At 50.2% G+C, this 25,811-nt stretch overlaps 2 protein-coding genes across 6 annotated transcripts in view; one reads left to right on the top strand and one right to left on the bottom strand.

Annotated features, from left to right (window-relative positions):
• The first annotated feature begins 864 nt into the window (after positions 1-864).
• Gbx1 (gastrulation brain homeobox 1) lies at positions 865-21,734 on the top strand. Its single transcript, XM_051203240.1, has 2 exons — positions 865-1,847; positions 21,099-21,734. The coding sequence occupies exons 1-2, from the start codon at positions 1,316-1,318 to the stop codon at positions 21,647-21,649; spliced, it is 1,083 nt and encodes a 360-aa protein (XP_051059197.1). The 5' UTR covers positions 865-1,315; the 3' UTR covers positions 21,650-21,734.
• Positions 21,735-24,175: 2,441 nt separating this feature from the next.
• Positions 24,176-25,811, bottom strand: part of Agap3 (ArfGAP with GTPase domain, ankyrin repeat and PH domain 3) — a 51,093-nt gene continuing 49,457 nt past the window's right edge. For all 5 annotated transcript variants that reach the window (XM_051203219.1, XM_051203220.1, XM_051203216.1 and 2 more), the window contains 2 exons: positions 24,947-25,202; positions 24,176-24,825 (listed from right to left, as the gene is read on the bottom strand). In XM_051203219.1, the coding sequence (XP_051059176.1) occupies positions 24,619-24,825; positions 24,947-25,202 (463 nt within the window). In that variant the 3' untranslated portion in view covers positions 24,176-24,618. The remainder of the gene's footprint in view (positions 24,826-24,946; positions 25,203-25,811) is intronic.

Genomic DNA, 25,811 nt, shown 5'->3' on the forward strand with positions numbered 1-25,811 from the left:
AGGTGCTTAGGCAGCCAAAAGCCGATGACTTCTGCCTCTAGAACAACAAATCTGCTGCTGGAAATCAGAGGAGGGGGACAGTAAAGGCGGAATGGGGGAGGTGAGCAGAGTCATCTGCAATTAGCAGATAATTAGCGCTACTGACCCTTGGGGCTCATCAGCGCTCCTGGGGCCAGCCCCCAGCAATCAGCCAGGGCAGGTCGAGAGTGTCAGGCCCGAGAATGAATAGGGCTCATCAGACGCGCTGGAGCCAGGGAGCCAATCAGGGAAATTAATGGAGAGAGAGAGAGAGAGAGAGAGAGAGAGAGAGAGAGAGAGAGAGAGAGAGAGAGAAGCGCCAGAGACAGACAGACTGACTGACACAGACAGAGAAGAGATATGGATAAAGGCAGGGAATGAGAAAATAAGATTAAGGTAGACTGGAATAGAGAATCAGAAAGAATGGAATCGGAATTAAGGAGGCCAAATGGGAGGGAAGTGTGAGAGGAAGAAAAAAAGAATGTGAACAGTGGGAGAGAGGTGGAGGGGAAAGGGGAAGAGAGGGTAAGTACTTGGTCCGGTGTGGGCACTCAGGAATTCACACAGAAGCGAGACGTTGGAGACAGGAGAAAGAGAGAAGGGGCAAGAGTCAATGCTTAGAGAACCGAGTCCAGGTCAAAGAGTGCGAAGGGGCTGGGAAGACAGTAGGAAAGCGGTCACCCACGAGTGGCCCCAGGCGCGCACGGAGCCCTGGGCGGAGAGCGCGCCCCCTGCTGTCTCCCGCCGGGTCCGGGCTCCTAGGGACCGCCGCGCAGAGCTCCCGGGGTGGGATGCCGTCCGGAGTACATCCTCGCAGCCCGAGCACCCCCGCCCCGCCGCGCCCCGTTCGCCCTTCGAGCAGCGCTGAGCGGGTAGCAGGTCCGGGCGCAGGGAGGGGACCTGGCCAGCTGCCGCCGCCTCCTCCTCGCCCGCCGCAAACTTTCACAAAGCGGCGGGTCCGGCCTCATCAATCTGCATTAATAATAGTTGGTTGGGCCGCGGGGGGCGGGCGGGGTCCCGGGCCGGCCGGGCCGTTGGGAAGCGCGGGGCTCGGGGCGCGGGAGCCGGGAGCGGCGGCGGGCGGAGGGAGCAAGTGAAGCGTAATTTGAGGAAGATGGATGAGTCCGGAGGGCGACACCCCCAGCCCGCCCGCCCGCCCCCTCCCTCCTTATGAGTGAGGGAGCGCGGCGCCGGAGCCACACTGCGCCGAGCCCGCGCCCCGCCGCCACCTCGGCCCGCGCGCCCGCAGCGAGCCCTGCGTGTCCGCGCGGGGCGCACGGCGGGCCCGGGCAGCGCCATGCAGAGAGCGGCGGGCGGCGGCGCCCCCGGGGGCAGCGGCGGGGGCAGTGGCGGCCCGGGCGCCGCCTTCTCCATCGACTCGCTCATCGGGCCGCCGCCGCCGCGCTCGGGCCACCTGCTCTACACCGGCTACCCCATGTTCATGCCCTACCGGCCACTTGTGCTGCCACAGGCGCTGGCCCCCGCGCCGCTGCCCGCCGGCCTGCCGCCTCTGGCCCCACTTGCCTCATTCGCGGGCCGCCTGAGCAATACCTTCTGCGCAGGGCTGGGCCAGGCGGTGCCCTCGATGGTGGCGCTGACCACTGCGCTGCCCAGCTTCGCAGAGCCTCCTGACGCGTACTACGGACCCCCGGAGCTCGCCGCTGCCGCCGCCGCCGCCTCCACCGCCTCGCGAAGCAACCCGGAGCCGGCGGCCCGGCGCACAGAGGGAGCGCTGGACGCAGATGAGCTGCTGCCGGCGCGCGAGAAAGTGGCTGAACCCCCGCCGCCCCCGCCGCCGCACTTCTCAGAGACTTTCCCGAGTCTTCCGGGTAAGTGCTGGGGCCGTCCTGGGCTCGACCGTCAGGAAGTCCCAGACCCGGGACCAGTTCAGAATCCCTGCCACCTGCTTGGAGCCCTGGAGTGCCAGATCCCAGCTCGTGAGCGATGTTCAGTCCCCAACACCTCCAGGTCCCAAAGCCCTGTTCTGGCCTCGGAGAACCTGAAGCCTCACCGGTGGCACGCTGCTACTCTCCGCGGCGTGTTGGAGTCCACAAGGCTCGCCCTGTCTCTTTTTCAGAATTCCTTCGTTTTTTCTCAAGGATGGGATTCCTGAGGGTTCCAGCAGGATCCCACGGTGACAGAATTTGGGGCAACTGTGAGTTTAGAATGTGGGGGGGGGCGCCTTCGGCATCGATCTCTCAGCACTCAAATGGTGGTCACAGGCTTTGTGGGTGCAGGGCAAAAGGAGGGTCTGATGAGCCTGTGGCTTCACCTTAGCAGAGGTCACTTTTGAATTCTCGTTTAGACTAGAACCAGGTAGGGCGCTGGACCATGGCAGGCTGGGACTAGAGATGCTAAAGGTTGGGAGAGTTGGGTGTGGTATAAAGAGGATGAGTTGAGGATCCTAAGATTCAGCTGACAGGTCATTCAAGCACCTTAGGAGGTGGCCGTCTCCACGGAGACACGGTGTAGTAAATGAACCCTTGCCAAAATCCATTCCCTCGAAGTCCTCTTGTCCTCAGTATCCTAAAGCCAAAAAAGCTTTCTCCCATCCAGACAGAGCAAGGTAAGCTGTGATCGAAGCTTATGCAATCTGGTGAATTCTAATTAAGAAAAATTGCTTGTGGAAGGGTAGAGAGCTTAAACTTCCTTCACACTAGGGTGAGTCCACTTCTGCTCGGCACCCAGCCTGGTCAATGGAAATGATCCGAGGGGTCTGGAGGCTGACCATAGCTGGGGCAGGAAGAGGGCCCAAGAGCAGGCCGGGCAGGCTGGCAATTCCTGGCGACAGGTTTCTGCTGTGGAACTGCCCACGGGGCTGTTCACGTCTCGGATGATGGGGGGGCTGTCAAAAAGCCTGTCTTCTAGTTTTGATTTGGTCCTGGGCATTTTGACTGTGGGGATTCATCTGTTGTTAATTCCTTTTTCGAACTAGTTGACCCATGAGGAAGTCAGAGTAGCGGCTCCTCCCGGAGGACCCTAAGCAGAAGGGAAACACCTGGAGACAGGAGACAATGTTTTCAGGCCAAGAGGGCGGTCAGAGCAGAGTGTGACGGATGCAAAACAGCAGGAGGCCCGTAAGAAGGAAGGGTTGGATAGTTCAAACGGGAAAGATGAGGGCTGGCTACCGAAGAGGTGCTGTGGAGGCTACGGGGCCTGGTGGCAGAGCCAGGCACACATAAGAAAGCCTTAAGCTGGAGGGAAGGTGGGAGGGGACCCACATGTATAGCAAACTGAGGGGGTGTGCCCTTACCATGGGAGAACAAGCTGCCAGCGTCCCCTGCCCTTCTCTCCACTCTGATGTATAATGGGGGTCCTTTCCTGAAATAAACCCAACATTGGCTATTAAACTGAATATATCAACAGAAGAAAAGGACGGAAGAGAACCCCTGAGAAGAAAGGAGTAAGGGAAAAGCTGTGGCGGCAGACACTGACTGGAGATTGTGAGTAGGGAACCAGCTGTCCATGCGAAAGGGAACTCTGGGCTGGGCTGAATGGAACATAAACAGCTTCACTGAGTAGGAAGGGTTCTGTCACAGGAGGGATGGGAGAGAGCTACACAAAAATGCCCGGCTTGTCGAGTTTCAGCAGTGCTTTGGGACCGCGGGCCTGTGACACAGACAGGGAGGAAGAACAGATTTCCTGCTCTAGGAAAGGATCTGTGTGCATTGCTGATAGAGCGCTGTTTGTTGGCAATGCAATGGGAAGGAGACTTGAGAGGGAGGGTGCTGACAGCTTCTGTGCAGAAGGCCATGCCCCAGCCTGTGTGCTGGAAGAGCAGGAAGGAGGAGCCTCAGAGGGACTGGAACCTGTCTTCATCCTCAGGACAGCTATCACAGGCTTTGCCCACAACCACCCCCCCAGGTGTGTGTTTTCCTTGATGCAGCTACCTAAATGTTAGGCATAAATTCCATCGGGGAATGACAGCATATGGCACCCGAGGCTGGCTGAAGTGGGACCTTCTTCTGGGGACTGTCTCGGAGTATTTGGGATGAGTCTCCACTGCACATGCAACAGGAACCCTCACAGATGAATTCATCTTTCCTGCTGGGGGCGGGTGGCTGGCTTTGGGCTGAAGTTGTGGCTCATTCACACTTGTTGAATGTTTAATGTGTCCTTGCTAGCCCCTTTAAATGACCTTATAGAATAGCTGGGTGTGGTGGCACCTGTCGCTAGGCTGGCAGAAGAGGAGTTCAGAGCCAACCACAGCTATATATTATGTCAGGGGACAGCCTGGGTCACTTGAAGCCCTGTCTTAAATAAGGACAGAAGAAAACTTCTAGTGAAGATGGGCCAATTTGGAGAATGAAAAAGTTCTATAGTTTGGGAATTACAGGAAAGTTTTTTAATTGGTTAAGAATTAAGAAAGATGTCACTCTATGTGAGAATTGAGGAAGAAAAAAAACAGAACGTCATTATAATTTGAGTGTAGGGGTAAAAGCTGTGGTTAGCAAAAACAAACAAACAACAACAACAACAAAAACTGTGGAGAAATGATGGCTAGAAAAAGCACTGAGAATAGAAGACTGAAGAGAGTTCTAGACTTGGAGTGTGAGGAGCTGTGGGGTTAATGGGGCCTTTTAACAGGACTGATGAGGAGGAGAGAATTTTAAACCTGCAGAGAGGATTAAATATGCATCAATAGGAGTGGGGTGATAGAGTACTTGCCTAACATGTGTGAGGTATTGGGTTCTATACACACAAGTGCTTGCACATACTCAGGCTCTTACACACTCGCATACATACACATGCACACACATGTACACACCAACAAAAGAACCCAAAGAAGTGACAGCTGACTACTAGAAATATCAAGCAAGCCACTTATTAATATATGTAACTTAAAGGCTTTCACTAGCTACATTAAAAAGATAAAAGAAACTAGTGCAATGACTAACAATCTTATTTAATCAAATGCATCCAAAATATCATTTCAGCATTAATCCATACATATTTTGTATCCTCTTTTCATATTGTCTTTGAAATCCAGTGCATATATTCTAAACTCCCAGCTTGGCCGTCTTCAAACTAGCTACATTTCAGGTGCTGGCGGTAACCATAAGGGTAGTCTCATGACAGCCATGGAGGAAGGAAATGGTGTGGCAAATCCTCAGCATCCTAGGAAACTGGGCAGAGGACTGCAGGGAGCTCCCCAGGACAAAACCAGGTTCAGCCCCAACTGGGAGGGTCTGAGTTGGTGATGGGGATCTGGGAGTACCAGTCATAGCTCAGCCATGTGCCAGGTGTGGCCGGGCTGTGCAGCACACAGCTGATGACTGGATGGGATGCTGGGTACTGGGGGGGGGGTAATGGGATAAAACTGCCCTTTGGAGTACTCCCCTTGAAGGCTGGACCTCTTAGATGAGAAAGCATGGACAGTGAGTGGGTGTGGGTGTGGGTATGCCGTGTGTAACCATTAGATGGTGATAAAAAATACCAGGAGAGACCGACACCAGGCATGATGCTATGTTGGCCGTGGAACAAATGAAAGCATTTCGTAGCTAGGGTGGTGTAGAGGATGAGAGCGTGTGAGGGGCAAACCTGAGAGATGTCAGTGGAGTGAACACTGGTTTTTTTTAAAACCGCACAGGTGAAGATTTGCTGATTTCAGAATGGAGATTGCAGTAATAATGGTAATCACACAGGGTACAAGGAAACTTCAGAGCAATGTGGCATCGAGGGCTGATTGCTGTAAGCTAAGCACCTGATTGTAACTAGGGAACATTTTTGGATGACCATTAATTAATTTCTGAATAGGTGCCCATTATGACTGTTGAGATACGACATTTATCTAGGGAGACAGGAAATGATGTGCCTGCTGTAGAGCCAGAGATTTCAACTGTTAAAAACAAGAGGGGGGTTGTTTTTTTCAATGACAAACACCTAGAGTATATTTTCCTAGAACTTTGAGAAAGTGCACAGAGAAACTGATTGTTCCACTGACTTTTTGTTTTGTTTTGTTTTGTTAATTAAAACAGGCTATCATTCTATTTCCCAGGCTGACCTCAGACTCACTCACTGTGTAGCCCAGGCAGTTCACCTGCCTTAGTCTCCCAAGTGTGGGGGTAAAGGTGTGGGCCATTATACTCAGCTTACTCCATTGGCTTTTCACATGTTACTCTTATCTTTCTGAAATATTTTATTTTATTTTTAAAAATTACTTGCATGTGTGCACAGAAGCCAGAAGACTGTTGGGGCTCCTGGAGCTGCCGTTGTTACAGGCGTTGTTACAGGCAGTCGGGATCCACCTGATGTGCTGGGCAGAACTGGGTGTGCACCATCTGCTGAGCCATCTCTCCAGCCCTTTTTGTTTTTATTTTGAGACAAAGTCTTGTGTATCCTAGGCTGACTTCAGAATCAACATATGAAAGATGACCTTGAACTCCTGATGTCACAGGCCCTGCTAACCCTCCCTTCACTTTCTTTCCTGTTCTCTTTCCCTCCCCTCCTCTCCCCTCCCCTCTCTTCTCTTTTTGAGACAAAGTCTCTATGTATCACGGAGATCTGCTGCCTCTGCCTCCAGAGTGCTAGGATTAAAGGTGTGCACCACCATACCCAGAACTTCACTGGCTCTTAAAGGCAGACAAATGTTGAGATAGAGAGATGGTATCAGCTCTTGCTGCCAAGTCTGAAGACCTAAATTCAATCCCTGGGACTGACATGGTGAAAGGGGAAAACTGACTCCCAAAAGTCGCCCTTTGACCTCCACACACGTCCACACAGACACACTAAATAAATAGTAATGCAATTGTAAAACTTGTTTAAAAGACAGACACTGTATTAGCTTAGTGCAGTTGAAGGAACAGTTATTTAGCAGTTCTAACTCAAGGGCTCCAGTCTCAGCTTTGTCACTATTTTGCTCTGTAATTTGGATGCCTGCTTCAGTTAGAGAATATTTTATTGTATGTCTGCTATGGGTCTAGTGTGTTCAAGACACTTTGGGGGAATCACTGTCACATAATTTCCTTAGGCTTTTACTTTCTTTATCTAGATCAAAAGTTTTCATTGAGGTGATTTTGTGCATGTTCGTGTGCTTGTGTGATTTTTGTTTTGTTTGTTTGAAACATGTTAGGCTGCCCTGGAACTTGCTATACAGTCCAAGCTGACCTTGACCTCATGGGGGTCTACCCGCCTCTGTATTAAAGGTGTCTACCACACCCGGCCTGGGAGGGGATCTTTGATGTCCCTTTCTATTCCTACATCAAGTGTTTAAAGCAGGGATCTGAACCTGAATTCCAAGGACCTCCTTGTGGAATCTGTGGACATAGTGGGAGACTGTACATCTTTACTCTTTTTTTTAGATTAATTTATTTGTTATGTGTACAGTGATCTGCCTATGGAGGACAGAAGAGAGTACCAGGATGGCTGTGAGCCACCATGTGGTTACTGGGAATTGAACTCAGGACCTCTGGAAGAGCAGCCAGTGCTCTTAACCTCCGAACCCTCTCTCCAGCCCCACATCTTTATTCTTACTAACCAGTTTAATTTGTGATTATGGAAAAAAAATCATAATTGTCTTAGCAATACATGAAGTTTTTTTCATGAATAGAAATCACATGTTTTCATGAAGGGTTTCATTCTTTGGAGAGATAATGTTTCTTGAATATACCATGATGATAAGATTAAGCTTAAAAATTTAATGACTGCATTATTAAAGTATTTTGTTTTAATTAATTTTTTTAAATTTTATTTTATGCACATGAATGTTTTGTCTTATGTATGTGCACCATGTGCATGCCTGGTGCCCACAGAGATCAGGAGAGCACATCTGACACACTAGAACTAGAGTCATGGATTGTCATGAGCCCCCTACATACCAGGTAGGTGCTGAGGGCCCAATCTGGGTCCTTAAGAGCCAGTGCGCATGCCATGCCTCTAATTTAATCCCAGCACTCAGGGTGCAGAGGTGAGCAGGTCTCTGTGAGCTGAGGACTTTTAAACAGAGGAACCCTGCCTCGAAAATAAACAAACAAATTAATAAGTAATGGTGCTCTTATCTGCCCAGTCATCTTTCCAACTCCTTTTTTTATTTTTCAGGATTTTATTTTATTTTGTTTTATTCAATTTTTTCCCCGACTGCCTCTGCCTCTTAAGTGTTGGGATCAAAGGTGTGCACCAACCCCAGTTGGGATTTCATTTTATTAAACCTGGTTTACATAGTGACTTCCAGAACAGCCAGAACCATGTAGTGAAAGCCTGTCTCAAACAAAAACAAAGAAGATTTTACTTTATTTTATTTATTTATTTTGGAGACTGTTTTTCTCTGTGTTAACAGTCTTGGCTGTTCTAGAACTCTTTTTGTACACCGGGCTGGCCTTGAATTCCCTAGCACTGAGATTAAAGACATGTGCCAACCACTGCCCAGGCTATTTTAACTATATGTATATTGTGTGGGTATTTGCACATGAATACAGGTACACTCTGAGGCCAAAAGGAAGTACTGGATCCTTTGGACCTAGAGTTGCAGACACTTTGAGCTTCCAGCAGATGTGGCTGTAGGAACTGACCTTGAATCCTCCTGCAAGAGCAGTATACACTCAAACCCTGAGCCTTGTCTGCATCCCAGTCCTTGATAACTGTGTGCTAATGTAATAGGCTGAAGCTGAGAAGGGGCTGGCAGGTTTTATTCACCTGCTAGGGGAGCTCATGGTACAAAGAGTTTAAGAACCCCTAAGGAGTGGCAAATCTCCCAGATCCTTTCCTGGGATTCGGTCTCACCATGCAGGTAGTACTGAAGACTTTCGCTTGGGGATTGGAACAGAACTTTGATGCCTTGACTCATACGGAAGATTAGTTTCTGCAGTGGTGCACACAGTGTAGAAGATACATTACAGAGGATTAGGGAGATTATATGGTTTTGTTTTGTTTGGGATTTTTGAAAACAGGGTTTATCATGTAGCCGTGCTGTCCAGGGACTTGCTTCGTAAACAAATCTGGTCTTGAACCCAGAGATCCCCCTGCCTCTGCTTGGGATTCACTTTAGACAGAAAATTCTTTCATAGAGTAATGGGCAGGGTGGCTGTACTAGGAACAGTGGGAGAAAGGCAGTAAGAATAGTGAGGGGGCTGGAGAGATGGCTCGGAGGTTAAGAACACTGGCTGCTTCCAGAGGACCTGAGTTCAATTCCCAGCACCCACCTGATGGCTTATAACCACGTATGGTCTGGTGCCCTCATCTGGCCTGCAGGCATACACAATGGCAGAAAACTGTATAGATAATAAATAAATAAATAAATAAATAAATAAATAAATCTTAAATTAAAAAAAAAGTGAGGTTATAGTGAGAGGACCCTGCCAGGCATGGAGGGAGGGATTCAAGACTATTTTTGTTCTTGAACAAGTCTGAGGTCAGCCTGGGCTACATGAGACCCTGTCTCAAAAGAGAGAATAATAATACATAGCTGGGCATGGTGGTGCATGCCTTTAATGCCAACTCTCCAGAGGCAGAAGCAGGTAGATTTCTGTGTGTCTGAGGGCAGGTTGGTTTATAAAGAAATTCCCAGGCCAGCCAGGGCTACACAAGTGAGCATCTGTCTCAATAAGGCTACTGCTGTTGCTGTGGGTGATAGCCATGAGGGTATTTCCATTGGAATAAGAGGGGACAAAAACAATCTCATGGTTGGTGGTCACCACAGCATGAGGAACGGTATTAAAGAATCGAAACATTAGGAAGGTTAAAAACCTCTGTCTTAGAGGGAATGGGGTGATACCTGGACTGGGTGGGGAGAAGTAGCTCTGTGTGAGCCAGTGTTAGAAGGCTTGTGGTGCATGTCTTTAATCCCAACACTCAGGAGGAAGAGGCAGGTAGATCTCTGTGAGTTCGAGGCCAGCCTGGTCCAGGACAGCCAGGGCTGTTACACAGAGAAACCCTGTCTGGAAAAACCAAAAAGTGAAGGTCTGCTGCAGTGTGCCACCTGCAGCCTGTGTGCATTGATAGGCAAGGCCCAGGAGCCAAGCTTCAGAGAGGCTGGAGGCTTTTATGGAACGTGACTATGCAGAGGTAGGGTGGGGGTGGGGCAGAAGGGGAGGATGGGGTATGGGCAGTTACCGACTGGGCAGTTACTGAAGGGGCTGGAGGAGAAAGGGAGGGAGGCTTGGCTGTGAGTGGTCTGAGCAGGTGGAATTCAGGTGTCCTTAGGGGAGACAGCCCCAAGCAGGCCATGAAGTAGAGGAGACTCGTGAGCCTCCTGTAATGTAACAGGCAGAATCTGTGAGTTAGGACCAGTGGGAACCACAGGATGAGGGCTATGAGCAGAAAGTGCCTTGCAAACACCAGGGCTGGGGTAAACCAGAAACATTTCTGGTCCATGGCGGCAGATAGCTGATTAGCATGGGGGTTGCGGAGAAGCTAGAACTTTCACAGGCAGCAGTAGGGAGAGATGGAGTGCTGGAACCTCATGAATTATGCGCCCACACAGAGAACCACACAATGTGGCCATCTCATCTCTCAGCTTCTTCATCAGTAAAATTAGCATTTGAATTAGGTTATTTTTAAGGTTGTTTCCAGCTGTACTGTTCTATTTGTTTTTTAACATGCTTGAGTTTATTATGTATTTGTTTGTTTTAAAGATGAGGGTAGGTCTCGGTCCCAGGCAGGTCCAGAGCTCACAATCCTCCTCCCTTAGCCCCTCAATTAGCTGGGGTTAGAGGTGTGTGCCTGCAAGCCTGGCTTACAGTTCTGCTTGATCCTTGAGGATAACTTTATTGATGAGTCATTCTTTTATCAAAAGGGTTGGGCTGGAGAGATGGCTCAGCAGTTAAGAACACTTGCTGCCCTTGCAGAGGACCCGGAATTTAGTTCCCAGAACCCATGTGGTGGCTCACGGCTGCCTGTAATTCCAGTTCCAAGGGACCTAATGCTTCTTCTGATACCGCTTGGCTCCTGAGGTGTGTGTGTGTGTGTGTGTGTGTGTGTGTGTGTGTGTGTGTGTGAATTCTGTGCTTCCCAGTGAGGAGTGTGGCAGGCTGGTTGTGTGCACTGTGTGGTGAGGTCTAAGGCTGCGATGACATTACCATCAGATGCTAGGGAGGTGGAAGAAGCAGACTGTGGCGTAGCAATGAAGTGGATTTTGTGTGAACCTGGTACCCTGGTGTGGATAGAGGGCAGCAAGAAGCTGGCCTAGAGGGTCCATGCCTGCCTTTGTGCTGCTGCCTGTCCAGTTTATTCTTTATGTCAGATAACACTGGGATGTAGTCTCTCTACACAGTCAGGGTTAGAGAAAGGAGGAGCACAGAGGGAGCACGGAGGCACCAAGACAGCTGTGCCTGGGAGTGATGGGCATAGACCCAGGGCTGCCACGTCTTTGAGGATGACAGCTAGACTAACCTGTACAGCCCTGGTGGCCTTTACCAGGGAAATGCAGGCCATGGTGTTTATTTCACAGAGTTACCGGGTAACAGGAAGACTGAGTCCTGAACTTAAAGGAAGTGTTACTGGAGGGTTAGGCATAGAGCTCAGCCAGCAGATTGCCTGCTTAGCACGCATGAAGCCCTGAGCCAGATCCCCAGAACAGCATAAGAGCAGGTGTGCTGGTGCATGTGTGGAATCTAAGCACTGGGGAGGTAGGGCAGGAGGATTAGAAGTTCAAGGTCGTTCTTGATGAGCAGTAAATGTGAGGGTTTGAAACTATATCAAAGTGTGGGGGGAGGATGTTGGAGTGATGGCTCAGAAGGTAAGAGCATTGGGTTCTATTCCTATCACCCACATGATGGCTTACAACCTTCTGTAACTCCAGTATCAGAGGATCCAACACTGTCTTCTGGCTTCTATGAGCACCAGGCATGCATGCAGTAAACAGACATTCATGCAGGCAGAATACTCATGCACACAAAATAAATAAATAAAATGAACAAAATCATCATTGTCTTAGCTCTTCAAACAGCTGGTAGCTTTCTACTTTGTTGTTAGAGATCGCCTTACTAGGTAGGGGGACATAGGAAAGCTAACACTACTGATAAAGACAGACATTTCTTGGGTGATGGTGGACACATTAGTTTGAGAACTTTGTAGGGGATGGGCAGAATGGAATGTCATGCTGAGCTAATATAATATAGGCTCCAATTTGTCTTTTTCTTTCCCCCACTTTGAGGGTTGGAGCAGAGACAGTGACTTACTACATAGGCCAGACTGGCCCTGAGCCATGCCCCTCCCACCTTAGGCGCCCCTCCCCCCCATACTGGGGTTACCCCCCCCTGTACTGGGATTACAGATGTGAACCACTGAGGCCACCTGTGTACCTGGCTCTTTCCCTTTCCTTTAGGCTTCCCGTCTCCCATTTTGACCTGAAGCTTTCTCTTGCACCCCGCTGGGGCCTGATCGCCACTTCCTCTCCAACCTTTTCTCTTCATCCAAATTCCTATGCTCTTATCTGCTTCCATTTGATGCTAGGAGCAAAGCTATTAATTGAACGATACTAATCCTTACTCTGGGGGATTATGGAGATGTTTAATGTCCAAACAAATTCCAGACTAGGTGGTGCTCTGAGGAAATGGAGCGGGATTGTTTTGTGTGGACTGTTGTAGGCGTAGGGTGGAGGGCCTCATACAGTCTGATGATCATTGCTGCTCCTTGTGACAGCATAACCTCCCGCCAATCAACAAGTAGCCCTGGCTGGCCTGGAACTCACTCTGCAGACCAGGCTGACCTCAAATTTAGAGATCTGCCTGCCTCTGTCTCTCGAGTGCAGGGATTAAAGGCGCGGGCCACCAACGCCCGGCTCAACCCCCATTAAAAAAAATATTTATTTTCTTATCATTTTATTTTGTGTGTGTGCATGAATGTGTATCCATGTGTCGTCAGATTCCCCGGAAACTGGAGTTGTGAGTCACTGGACATGGTTGCTGGGAACCGAACCTAGAACCTCCAGAATAGCAGCAAGTATTTTTAAACACGAACCCATTGCTTCTAGCTCAGCTTTAATTTAAGCTAAAATGGACATTTGTTGATTCATGCAACTGCGAAATACCTGAGTGCATCCAAAAATACAGATAGTGTTGAGTCTTCCCCTCTCTCAGTCGGGCTCCTCGCTCCATCTTCCCCTTTGTCTCCTTAAGGCACCCACCCTAGAGGGGGGGGGAGGGCACAGCATCAGCAGCTCTCAACCGTCAAAATCCCTGCCTAAAATTCCTGTGTGTACAACTCAGGATGGCACCTGTGCTCAGGGTATAGCATGTTGGTGTGGTCCCATCTAGTCACAGGCCAACCTGAGCTCAGGGCATAGAAAAATGTGATTACCAGGCTACTAGGTACTGTGAGGTCCAAGGAAAAAGAAGCCCTAAAGAAGAGGCATTGTCCCCGAGCAAAGGGAGGACAGCAATCACAAAGTCTGCTTGGCCCAGATAAGGTAGGAAGAACATCTAGTGCCTTTGGGATGGGGGAGAAAAGGTGATGGGAAGGTGTGTAGGGTCCCCATGGGCCAGCAAAGAAAGAGGTCCCCATAGCCCAGGCTGGCCCTTAAATTCACCATCCTTCTGTCTCAGATTCCTGAGTACAGGGATTACAATATCCGCCCCCCTCATTTTGTTTTGTTTTTTAAGACAGGGTTTCTCTTTGTAGCTCTGGCTGTACTGGAACTCACTTTGTAGACCAGGCTGGCCTCAAACTTACACTCACAGAGACCCACCTGTCTCTACCTTCCGAGTGCTGGGATTAAAGGCATGCACCATCACTGCCTGGCCCATTTTTCTCTTTTTAAAAAACTTACTATTAATTCTATGTGTTTGTGTCTGTGTGTTTCTATAGGGAATTATATACACATGTGTCTGTGTATGTCTGTAGGTGGATATTGTGTCAATTTCTGTGTGTTTATCTGTGTTGTATGTGTGTGTGTGTGTGAGAGAGAGAGAGAGAGAGAGTATATGGATGTGAATGACCACAGGGGATCTCCCTGGACCTACTGTTATATAGGTCACTGTGAGCCAGCTCAGTTGGGTTCAGGGGACAGAACTCAGGTCCTCTGCAAGAGCAGAGTGAACAATCTCTCCAGACCTAGATAATACATTTTTAAAGAAAATGAGCATTAACTGGTAAGATTCTATCCCACAAACTACCAAGGGCAAGAAGGATCTGGTGGGAATTCTGTCTTGGGAATAATGAGACAATACGATGCTTGGTGGCAGGCCCTCTGCTGAGGTAATTCCAGGGATCATCTGTGAGCATACTACCTGTAATTCCAGTGATTAAATTAGAGTCTGTGTGTACGTGAAAGAAATGAGGCTTACACTTGGATTTGATATGAAGGTTATTTAGAGCTGCAGAGATGGCTCAGCAGTCAAGAGCACTGGCTGCTCTTCCAGAGGGCCCAGGTTCAATTCTTATCACCCTCATGGTGACTCACAACCTTCTGTGACTCCAGGGAACCAGGTGCCCTCTTCTGGCCTCCTTGGGCACCAGGCACACATTTGGTACAAAGACATGGTACAAAACATTCATACAAATAAAAGTAAACAACAAATTGTAAAAAGGTTTTCTATTGGGGAGGCAACTTGGAAAGAGCTGTTACTTCAGGAGCAGGATGGAAGACCGTTTGCTGGAAAGACTGGAATGGGAGATTTCAGAGACTGAGATTCTAGACATGGTGCCATGTCCCTAGCTGTGGGACTGAGGAAAATCATTTCATCTTTCTGCAACTCCATTTCCTTCAGGTGACAGTCAGGTTAGCGACTCTGCTGTCTGTGCTGATAGAGGGGGGCAAAGCGGCCTATGGAAAAGTTCAAGGTTACTCAGGGGCACCCTGGGCAACAGTGACATCAGCATACAGGAAAGGTTGCTGGGTCTGAACAGCATGGTGTCCTAGTTTGCTTTCCATTATTGGGATAAAACATTCTGAGCAAAAGCAATTTGGGAAGGAACGGGTTTATATGACTGACGTGTCCCAATCACGGCCCATCAGCAAGGGGAGCAGGGCAGGGACTCAAGGCAGGGACTGAAGCAAGGCCAGGGCTTACTTGTGACTTACTCGGCCTGCTTTCTTATATAATCCAAGACTGTCTGCCCAAGAGCGGCGCTACCCTCAGTGGCCTGGGCCCTTCCACTCAATCATTCATCAAGAAAATGCTCCACAGACATATCCACAGCCAGTCAGATGGAGATTTCCTCTTCCCAGATGAGTCCAGTTTGTGTTAAGACAGAAAAACTAGATGGGACACATGGGGACTTGGAACTACCACGAGCTTGTCCCAGAGCTGGGAGAGGAAGAATCACAGTGCTCTAGTGAAGGTCCTATTTATGTGCAGCAAGGAATGCCAAGGGGTCAGAAGAGAATGAAGAGCAACATGGATGTGCCTTATGGCATGTCAAGTTACAGAGAGACAGTGGTGTGCTGACCGTGTACAAGCCCAAGAGCAGAGAAGGAGCTGAAAGACAGCTGAGAAGCCACAAACAGGGCCAAGTCCTGGCCTGCAAAGGTTCAGTAACTGCACCTGGTAAGCTCGTGCCCTGAGCCCGGGAAGTGCAGCCGCTCTCTTTGGGAAAGTGACCTGGGGTTTCTGCCACCTTTGGACTCCACCTACTGGGAAAAGAATGACTGTCAAGGGAGCACAAAAGGGAGGGTCCTTGTCTTGGGAACTAAGTAGAGAAATGTTAGTGCTGTTTTTCATGTGGAAGAGGGAAGTCAGAAAGAACTATGGGGCTTCTTTCAATCATACAGACAGTGGCTTTCCTCTAAGACATCAAAGAGCAGTAGCTGGGACAGTGAGGACCAGCTCAGTCTGGGAGTGTCCCTAGGCATCCGCCTGAGGACACCCTTTCAGTGGTAGTCATCCTCCTTGGTGACTCCATCATAGTTTCCCTCTTTAGCAGGCCAGTCTGGTGCTGTTCCAGGCTGGCCTCAAACTCACCAGGTGTTGACCTCCCTGGTGCCAGGATTTCATGCATGCACTGAGATGCCCAACCTTAGCACTGTGTATTCTTGCTGTTGGGAAAATACCTCCCATAGATTGTATGTGGCTGCTGAGCTCTCTAGCCCAACTGGACCCCTTTCAACCCTTTTGTTTTTGAGATTATAATATAATTACATCATTTCTCCCACGCCTTTCCTTCCTCCAAATCCACTCATATACCCCTCCGTGCTCTCTTTCAAACCCATGGCCTTTTTCATTAATTGTTACTATATGCATATATGTATGTATATGAATACTACTAAATACATCCTGCTCGGTCTGTATAATGTCACTCGTATATATGTTTTCAGGATGGAAACCAGTTGGTGTGCTCTTCTCTGGAGAAGGCTATTTCTTCTACTTTCTCCCTTAGTTGCCTGTAGTTCTTTGTCTAGTGGATGGGGGAAAGCCTACTGAGGCCTCCACACATGGGTCCTGTATGTCCATGGGGCTCTCCGGTCCGGTTGGTTCCTGGAGCCGTGCCCTTCCTCTGGGAAGCAGCAACTGACCACATGTTCCTGCATTGTGCAACCTGAGTGCAGTCTGGGCTCAGTGGGGCAGCAGCTCTCATGGCATAACTCTCTGAGTAATCGTCATTAAAGCTTAGTGATTTCTGGTTCTCCAAATACCTGAGGAACAACCTGTCAGTTCCATAAATCCCAGGATCAGTCCAGTGAACTTTGCCTGTTTCCAGCTCCCCAGCCTTCTGCACTATCACCCACCCACCCTGGCCTCCCTCCCTCCCTCCCTCTCTCTTCCTCTCTTCCTCCTTCCCTTCCTTCCTTGATCTTTTTAAATTTTTTCTCGCTCTTTTTGATAAAAGACTTGTTTTATTTTATGCGTGTTTTGTATGCATGTTTGTGTGTACCTCATGCATCCTTCATGCCCCAGAAGGTCAGAAGAGGGCATCTAATCTCCTGGAACCGAAGTAATGGGTGGTTGTGATAAGCCATTGCTCGATCCTCCTGCATTTCTTTCTTGATTAAGTTATGTGGAAATGGTAAAGTGTGGACTTGCTGCCTGCCAAGGGCCTTTCTTCCGTGGGTAGCTGAGTAGCTCATTCATTCCTGACTCAATCCAGGTCCTCAGTGTGCCCTCTGCTGGTGGAGCAAAGAGCAAGTGACAGCAGCACACGTGTCTGCACTGGGGGTGGGGGTGGGGGAAATGGTCCTGTTTCTCTCTCTCTCTCTCTCTCTCTCACACACACACACACACGCACACACACACACACACGCACACACACACGTTTCCCTGTCTCTGTATGAGACTCAGCCTTTCACGTTGTCTGGGTCATCATTTGACTTTCCGGACCCACTTCCCTCTGGCTTTATTTTCATTTCTGCCTGCTTCCCCCTTCCCTTCAGCCTCCCCTCTTTTGGATCTCCTCATTGTTCCAAAAGCTGTCCTCTGAGGCCAGTGGCTGTGTGTTCCCCTCGGCCGCCCTTCCCCCACCTTAGTGTAGAGGTAGCTTATCAGAGTCTTCAATGTCATGATCATAAAGGCACAGACAGAAACTCTTGCCCCTGCCACTCAGTGTCCCACCGGGATCAAGAAACAGAGAGAGGCCATGAACCCTCGCTCCTCACATGGCTTTAAATGCAGAGGCACTGAGGGTGGCCTGCTGGTGTGGGCTGGCATTTCTGGATCTGTCTAAAGACAGGGGGATGGATGAGATGATCTCAGGAGGGCTCTGCCAGATCGAGGAGCGGGGAGCCTCCTCTCAATCATCATCAATTTAGATTTATTGGAAGCCCCCCTGGGGGGCTTGGCACTGTACTAAATGGTTCTATCCTGCGAGCCCTGAAATCCAGTTTCTGCCTTTTTAACACTGCGCCATCAGGCTATGTTTTTGTTAACACATTATTAATTACTACAGAGTATGTTTTAAAAGTTGAAACCATAGGACTCAGTAATAGTGTTGGGACTCTCTTCACTTTCTTTCAGCACTGTAAGATCCTATAGGACCCCTCTGAATGTGGGAAGACTAGAGGCATACTGGACACTGGAGGGGGTCACACGGATGCTAGGAAAGGGTAGAGTTGAAAGGGAACTCAGGGGAGCCTGAGAAAGGGAACTGATGGAGAGACAGGGAGAGGATGCAGGCAAGCCCTAGAAATAGCTGCTTTTATTTTGTTCAATATTTATTGAATGTCTACTTTATAAGTAATTTTTAAGATACCAAAGCTATAATTGTGAATAAAATTCAACTGAAATCCATATTTTTGTGAAACTCATATTCTAATAGGAAGAGACAGATTTTTGTTTGTTTTTGTGAATGAAGTTGATGTCACATTTTGTGGTAGCAGATGAGTCCAAGAAGCATCTAAATTCTAAGAGGATGACAAGGAAAAAGGACCAGCCTGAAGAGCCAGGGGAGGAGCCAATGTTTGGTCTGGGGAGGAATGGGGTATCCCCGGCAGCCAGAGGGCTGGGGACTCGAAGAAGCAAGTTCAGTGAGGTGGTGGTAAGAAAGGGCTCAGCTCTGGTCAGATCTGAAAGGCAGATTTGTGGGGAGTTTGGATGGTGCCATGTGACAGAGAAATAGAGTGCTGTCGTGGTAAAGTCTGCGGATGGGGAGGAGGGTACCACCAGGCCAAGTATATTGGAAAAAGGTTGAGATTTCCATTTGGGACTTGAGAAATCTGAGTCTATGGAAATGGAAAAAATGCTGTGACCAAGATCCCTTAGCAAGAAGAAGGGCACCATGTCCTGAATCTTTAACAAAAGATTTATTTGTTTGTATTCTATTATTTTATGTACATGAATTTTTGCCTGTGCACCATGTGCATGAAGTGCCTATAAAAACCAGAAGAGGGCATCAGATGCCTTGGACCTATAGTTAGAGATGGTTGTGAGCCACAGCGTTGGTGGGTACTAGGAATAAAACACTGGTCCTCTGCAAGAGCAGCCAGTGCTCCTAACCATTGAGCCATCTCTCTAGCTCCCAGGCCTTAATCCTACAGAAGACAAAATGTTTGTGGCCAGGGATGAGTTGGTACTTTTTCTAGACACCATGAGGCACCTGAGTGGCCAGCTGCTTATGGGAAGGTAAGGGGCGGTTCGGAGCCTGGCTGGGCTGCTGCAAGCTGGGGCCAGGACAACTACATTGCTGGCTGTAATAGCGGGGGCTGGGAACCTGGCCTCAGGCAGAAGTCTCTGTGGATCCTGAGGAGAAGGAGCAGGCATGAAGGGACAGGTGTGGACTCACAGGTTACTGACTACTGGCCCAGTGGGAGGGGCCATCCTCATCTGCCTGCCTGAGGGCTGCCGTGTCTTTGTATACTCCTCTTATACACCATTCACTGTGCTTGGGATCCAGTTCACTCAGCTGAAGTCTGACCTCTGAACATGCCTAAGGAGTGTGTGGTGTAGGTGGCGTGGGGATGGGGCTCACACTACTGTTCTCACCCAGTAGTCTGCTTTGCTCCTGAGTTAAGGCAGCCTTGTGTTCTTTCCTACTGGTCAGTGGGCTGTCTTTTGGATTTCTATTGTTTCCTTAGGGCAGAAAACAAAGAACTTTATAAAACTGAAAAACTCAAAACACTGAAAAGATATTTAAAGGAAATTACTTGTGTGTGTGTGTGTGTGTGTGTGTATGTGTGTGTGCGTGCACACATGTGCGTGTGCACACACATGTGGTCTATACATGTGTGCAGTGTATGTGAATGTGCTAGCCTGAATGGGTACATGCAGAGGCCAGAGGTTGGTGTTAGAATTTCTTCCTCAAATCAGTTTTCCATCTTACTGCCGTTTTAATTACATTTTAAATATATTTCTTGTGTGTGTGTGCGTGTATGTGTGCGCGCACGTGCGCGTGTGCGTGTGTATGTGTGTGTGTGTGTGTGTGTGTGTGAGACAGAGAGAGAGAGAGAGAGAGAGACCTAAACAGAGGACAGATTGTGAAAGCTGGCTCTACCCTCTCACCATATGAGTCTTAGGGACTGAACACAGGTCAGCAGATATGGCAGCGCCCACTGTGCCCTCGCTCTAACACTCTACCTTAGTCTTTTGAGACAGGGCCTCTCACTGAAACTAGAGTGTATTATTTTAGCCAGACTGGTTAGCTGGTCTTATAGCTGGGGTACAGGCATGAGTCGCCACCCCTGACCACCTGTGGCTCTTTATGTTCTGTTGGGGATCTCTATTCAGTCCCTCATGCTTGTACAGCTGACCCATCTCCCCAGCCCCAAATCATTTTAAATGCTTTGTTTACAGTCGTGACAAAGACATCAGTGGTTAGGGTTAAAACCAGTGGTTGATTTAAATTTTAGGACTGAGTATAGGTTAAAATATTTATATCCTGTGATAACACAAGTCACCCACTAGGAGTCAAGATGTCTTCCCACATTCCCTCCCCTAGTTTGTCCTTGTCACTATTCCACACTTCCCTATAGCCTTCCCTGCCGACACCAGAGCCTCAAGAAGCCACCATTGGTGATGTGCAGGCAGCTCCGGCCAGGAGGGTCTGTGCAGGGAGAGATGATGGGATGCTGAAATTAAGGATGAGCCCTGGAAAGGGACCAGGGGGCTGAGTGGCAGGGAGTGGCTCGGCCACAGATGAGGCAGGGCTGGAAGCTGTCCCATCAGGGCAGTCTGATTAAAAACAGGAACCAGGTGGACAAGGAGACCTCATTCTCCGGCCTGTAGGATTTCTTGGCTTCAGACTTGAAATGAGACCAGATGACACTGAAGTTTCCATCTAGACATAAGATTCTGTGACCTAGATCTATTATGTATGTCCTAAGAGTCAGGGTACCACTTGCTCTTGGGGCTGGCGGATCCCTGGGAGCTCCGGTTCTCTCCAGCTAGCTTCCATATCACTTCACCCTGGGACTGCATGTCTGGGTTTGGAGGGTGGGTGTAAGCACAACACTGGACCTTGGATGGGTACCTGGTTTGAAGGAAGCTGGGAGGTGGTAGGGAGCATGCAGTGGGGTGGTGGGAAAGTTGGGGGGGCAGTCATGTGCATTGCCTCCCGGCTCTCCACAGTGAAGTCTACTGGTTAAAACCTGTCTTCCCATTCTTTGTCTCCCCTAACCCTTTTCCCACTCCCCCTTGCATGTCCATCCTGTCTCCTTCTGACACATCTCTTCCTTTCTGATTGTGTTGTTTCTTATTTTCAATTGTTCATTCCTGGCCATGCTCCCACCACGTGCCTCTCCTTCCCCATCCATTGGTTTCTCCACTCCACCCCCCCCCCAGCAGAGGGGAAGGTGTACAGCTCAGATGAGGAGAAGTTGGAGGCCCCAGCAGGAGATGCAGCAGGCAGCGAGCAGGAGGAAGAGGGCTCAGGCGGTGACAGCGAGGACAGCTTCCTGGACAGTTCTGCTGGGGGCCCAGGGGCTCTTCTGGGACCTAAACCGAAGCTAAAGGGAAGCCTGGGGACTGGCGCTGAGGAGGGGGCATCAGTGGCCACAGGGGTCACCACTCCTGGGGGGAAAAGCCGAAGGCGGCGCACAGCCTTCACCAGTGAGCAGCTTTTGGAGCTGGAGAAGGAGTTTCACTGCAAGAAATACCTGAGCCTGACAGAGCGCTCCCAGATCGCCCATGCCCTCAAGCTCAGTGAGGTGCAGGTAAAGATCTGGTTTCAGAACCGCCGGGCCAAGTGGAAGCGCATCAAGGCTGGCAATGTGAGCAGCCGCTCCGGGGAGCCCGTGAGAAACCCCAAGATTGTGGTGCCCATACCTGTGCATGTCAACAGGTTTGCTGTGCGCAGCCAGCACCAACAGATGGAGCAGGGAGCCCGGCCCTGACCAGGCTGCTGGGGACTGGAAGGCAAAGGATCTGTCTGCACCTGTGCCTGTCCAAGACTCACTGGGTGCTGAAAGGGCCGGTGGACCCTGCTCTGGGAGAGGTCTGCTGTGCTCCGTGAATTGCAGATGTGAGTGCTTGGCCTGGGACTGTTCCAGAGACCTCAGAACTAGGGGCTTCAAGGGTGCAGGGTTCAAATTTTGATCCCCGGGAGCTTCTGGAACAGAAGTGGACTCTTGGATTGGGGATATGAAATGCCCAGGGCCTAGAGGGTTCCATGGCTAAGACCTGAGAGGGCAGCTTCTAACAGAGGGGAGAAGCCCTGGATGGTACCAGCCCCGGGGCCACAGTTCCTTATTTATTTTGTGTAAAGTTTGTATATGTGGAACTATTTTGTCTTTGTCTGTCTGTACCCTGAAAGGGCACTGGGAACACCGTTTCCCACCCTCCTGCTTTGTGAAGGTGCCATCTTGCTGCTCAGTATAATGACATGCAAAAATGACTAGTGACTGTCATAGTCAAAGCGCGGGTTCTCCAGCAGCCCCCTCCCTCTCTTAATCGCTGTCCACAGTGCACCCCACCCCTCTTGCTCCCCACTTCCTGTGAACACGCAAACTGCTACTGGTATCGGCTCTTTAGGGGAGTTGGCACACTGGGGAGACACCAGTTTAACCTGGAGAATGTCCAGGTCACATATGTAGAGGACACTGTCCTGACAGTGACTAGGGCAGATCAGGAGGCTCACTCCACCATGTGAGCTAGACAAAAAAAGCTTCCTTTACAGAGGACATGTAGCTCCATCTCTGCCTTCATTTGCTGTTCATGTGCCAGGGCCTGAGGCAGGCGCTCATTGCTTTTCTGCCCCTGCAACCTTAGCTGTGCTTTCTCCTGTCCATTAATTACATTTTGAAGGGTTAGGCTCCCAATAGCCTCTTCTACTACAGAACAAGATGGGTTGAAAGAAGCCGCTGCCAAATAGATAGGACAAGAGTGAGTCTGAGACGATTCTGGAAGGGTGTGGGGCAGATTATGGGCACAGTAAATCCCAGGAGCAGGGCTTTAGAGATCTGCAGATGTTGGGGGAAGGAGACAGAGAGAAGCACACTATGGATGCTGTTGAGGTAACCAGCCTTTGGGGGAGCTGTATGGATTAGGGAGAGTGGAAAAGTGAACAACTGTGCATGAGGCAGTGCCTTGCAGGCCACTCTGGCCACCAGTGAGCCCCAGAGTGGCTAAGTAGTTAATGTCACATTCAGTTAGGTGTTGAATACCTCTAATGAGACCAAGACAGTCTGTCCTTGGCAGTTCATTTCCCCTAAGCAACTCTCTAGTGTGCACATAGATCTAGAGTAAGCTGTCTCTTTCTCTGGTCCTTGCAAATTTAACCTTGAATATGCAGTCCAGATCCTAGTTCCTAGTCAGGTGGACCTCAAAGTCAATAGGTCCCAATCCCTTACACTTGATCTATAGAGGTCACGGTAGAGGTTCAGCAGAACTGGGTGGAGTCCAGGTTCTGGGATGTGAGAGGGTGGCCAGCACCCAGGCTTTTGGCTTCCCACAAAGCCTTCACTGTGCAAAGCAGCATGGAGCTAGCCAAGCAGCTTGTCTTTAGGGCGTCTGAGTTAGCCCATCCTGTGCCTGCAAACCAAGTGCTGTACCTATTTATGGCGCTGTCCAGATTCTGCCCTGTGTAAGGGTCTTAATAGACTTGAAAAGGGGTCGTGGATGAAAAAAATAAAACCTGGTTTCCTCTCAATAGTGTTACTTGATTATTAACCGATATGTGGCGAGTGTTCCTAGGCACAGCAGCAGCCCGCCACGTGGCCACCTGTTCAAGGTGTTTCAGAAAGTAAGGGCTGTTAGCAAGGTGGTTCCAGGAACGGGAAACAGATCCAGCACTGAAAGTTAATATTCTCATCCACCATAAGCTAGGAGAGGCAATTCCCTGGGGTTTCTTTCAGGGATAAAGGGATGGAGTAGGTGATCTGGGCACTGCTTCCAGCTTAGCTGGGGACAGGTTAAGCTTAGAAGCTGTTGGTGGTCGAGGTGGCTCTTAGCCACCAGCGCCCTGCCCCTCCCAGGTCCTCAAAAGGCATGGGCCAGCTCTCCTCAGCACTCTGGGGAAGAAAGCCGCCAAGCAGTCCTGGGTGCTGCCCAAGTGGCTCTGTCAACACTGGCCACGGGAGTCTTGAGTCTTCTGGAAGGAGCACAGGCTTTGCCTTTGCACACTGGGCAGTGCAGGGCGTGGTTACACAGAGCAGTGATGACAGCGGAGACCACTGGCGAGCTGTCAGAAGTGGACACGGGCAGTGAGCAGGAAGGCCGCAGTAGAGCTGGTCTCCCGTCAGGGGCAGGTTTGCCCTGTCAGCTTCCCACAGACTTTACTCCATCCGTGCCAAGGAAGGCTGAGGAACTCAGGAGGTGACTAAGGAGAGCAGGGACACTAAATCTTAAAATAGACTACAAAAGCAGAAAGTGGAGGCGAGGGCCACTCTGGCAAAGCTGGAGTACTGAGGCACAGGGGGAAATGAGGCCACACATACAGCCTGGTTTATTGGCTCATCATACACACACCACATTTATACACAAACATAAATACTCCAATGTACAAATTTTACACGGGACTCAGACCGGCCCCTTGTCTCTCATCTGGCACCCCATCCTGTGTCTCGTCCTTCCCCACCCATGGCAGGGCGAAAGCTTGCGGGAGCTGTCACGAGGAGGCAGGGTTCTGGAGGAGGGAGAGGTCCTGCCCCCCTCTCCTCACAGGTACCTCCAAAGGGTTCTGTCCCTTAATGGCACCATAGGGCAGAGGGCTGCACAACACACTCCTGCTCTGCTGCAGCTCAAATCCTAACCCTCTCCTCCATCCCTGGACCCTTTTCCTTTCTTCTTCACTGCACATCCTTGCTTTTCCATCTGTTTCCTCCAGGCCAAGAGTCTTCTGGTCCCTCTGCCCTCTTCCTGAGCTTCATAGGAGACTAGGGCTGCGGTGCAGCTCTGCGGAGGGATTCGTGCCATTGACAGGCTCTCTGTTGGAAGTGGGTGCTAACCCACAGCCCTCACCAGGGCACCCATGCTGGATCAAGATGTCCGCACACTCCTGGCTGCCGGCCCGGCGGGCATAGGCCAGTGGGGTGAGGCCTCTGGCATCACGGCTCCTCACGTCCACTCCGTACTGCAGGAGAAAGCATATTCAGTTGGCATGTGGGAGGAAAGGTCTCAGCTCTCAGGGGAGAGGCAGCTTTTGAAGGCTGAGGAGGGGGATGCCAGGACAGGACAGAGGTATCCAGACTCACCCATATGAGCAGCTGTGTAAAGACCACATTGGCCATGGCACTGGACAGGTGTAGCGCTGTCCTCCCATCGCCATCCCCGTACGTCTCGTTCACTTCCTCCTTGGACCCGTGGGCCAGCAGCATCACCAACAGCCGGAGGTCATCCTCCACCACAGCCCGGAGTAACTGCTGCCCCAGCGGCACATCCGAGCTTGGCAGCGGGGCCAAGAAGAGCTTCTGTTCATACTTGGCCCGGATCCAGTGCTCCTTTTCCTCTCTATAAGTACAGGCCCATCAAGGCATGGGGCAAGGAAGGAAGCAGGCATTTAGGCAGGGGATGGGGAGGACCACTGTGATGAAGAGAAAGGCACAGAGGAGCCCAGGGATTCCAGGCCTTCAGAGGGGCAAAAGGTCACATAGATGAGGTGGTATTGAGTAAAAAGGGAGGCCTCAGGGCCACTAGGGATATGAGGGCAGAGAGGGCAAGAAGATTCCAAGCAGGCCCGAGTGGCAGCTTATCAAGCTGTCTAAACTCTTTGCGATTGGTAGCACTGGAACAAAGCGGGTGATAGCCTGAGAGGGGGCCATGGCCACCCTATCTACCACCCATTCTCCCCATCTCAGCAGGCAGGCTTGGATGAAGGAGCCACACAGTGATATGCGCCCTGCGCATGCGCCTCCCACTGGCCCCTGACCTGCCGATAACAGCTCAGAAAAGGCCCTGTTGTTGTGAGGCGCCTGAGTGACAGGCACCAGCAGGGGAAAGACATCCCCCCCTTCTGGGGGCCAACCGCCAAGCAGAGCAACAGTGTTTTAACCCTTCTAATACTACTGCTCCTACAGGGTCTACCCACCCCCACAGTGGGGCCTGGCTGTCTCCTTCCCG

The sequence above is a fragment of the Phodopus roborovskii genome, unplaced genomic scaffold (genome assembly GCF_943737965.1).
Source record: "Phodopus roborovskii unplaced genomic scaffold, PHOROB, whole genome shotgun sequence".
Taxonomy (NCBI): domain Eukaryota; kingdom Metazoa; phylum Chordata; class Mammalia; order Rodentia; family Cricetidae; genus Phodopus; species Phodopus roborovskii.

Excerpts from the sequence above, each read along its gene's own strand:
- Gbx1 (XM_051203240.1), top strand. The coding sequence starts at position 1,316 with ATGCAGAGAGCGGCGGGCGGCGGCGCCCCCGGGGGCAGCGGCGGGGGC. Across the intron at positions 1,848-21,098 it reads GACTTTCCCGAGTCTTCCGG|CAGAGGGGAAGGTGTACAGC; the intron begins GTAAGTGCTGGG and ends CCCCCCCCCCAG.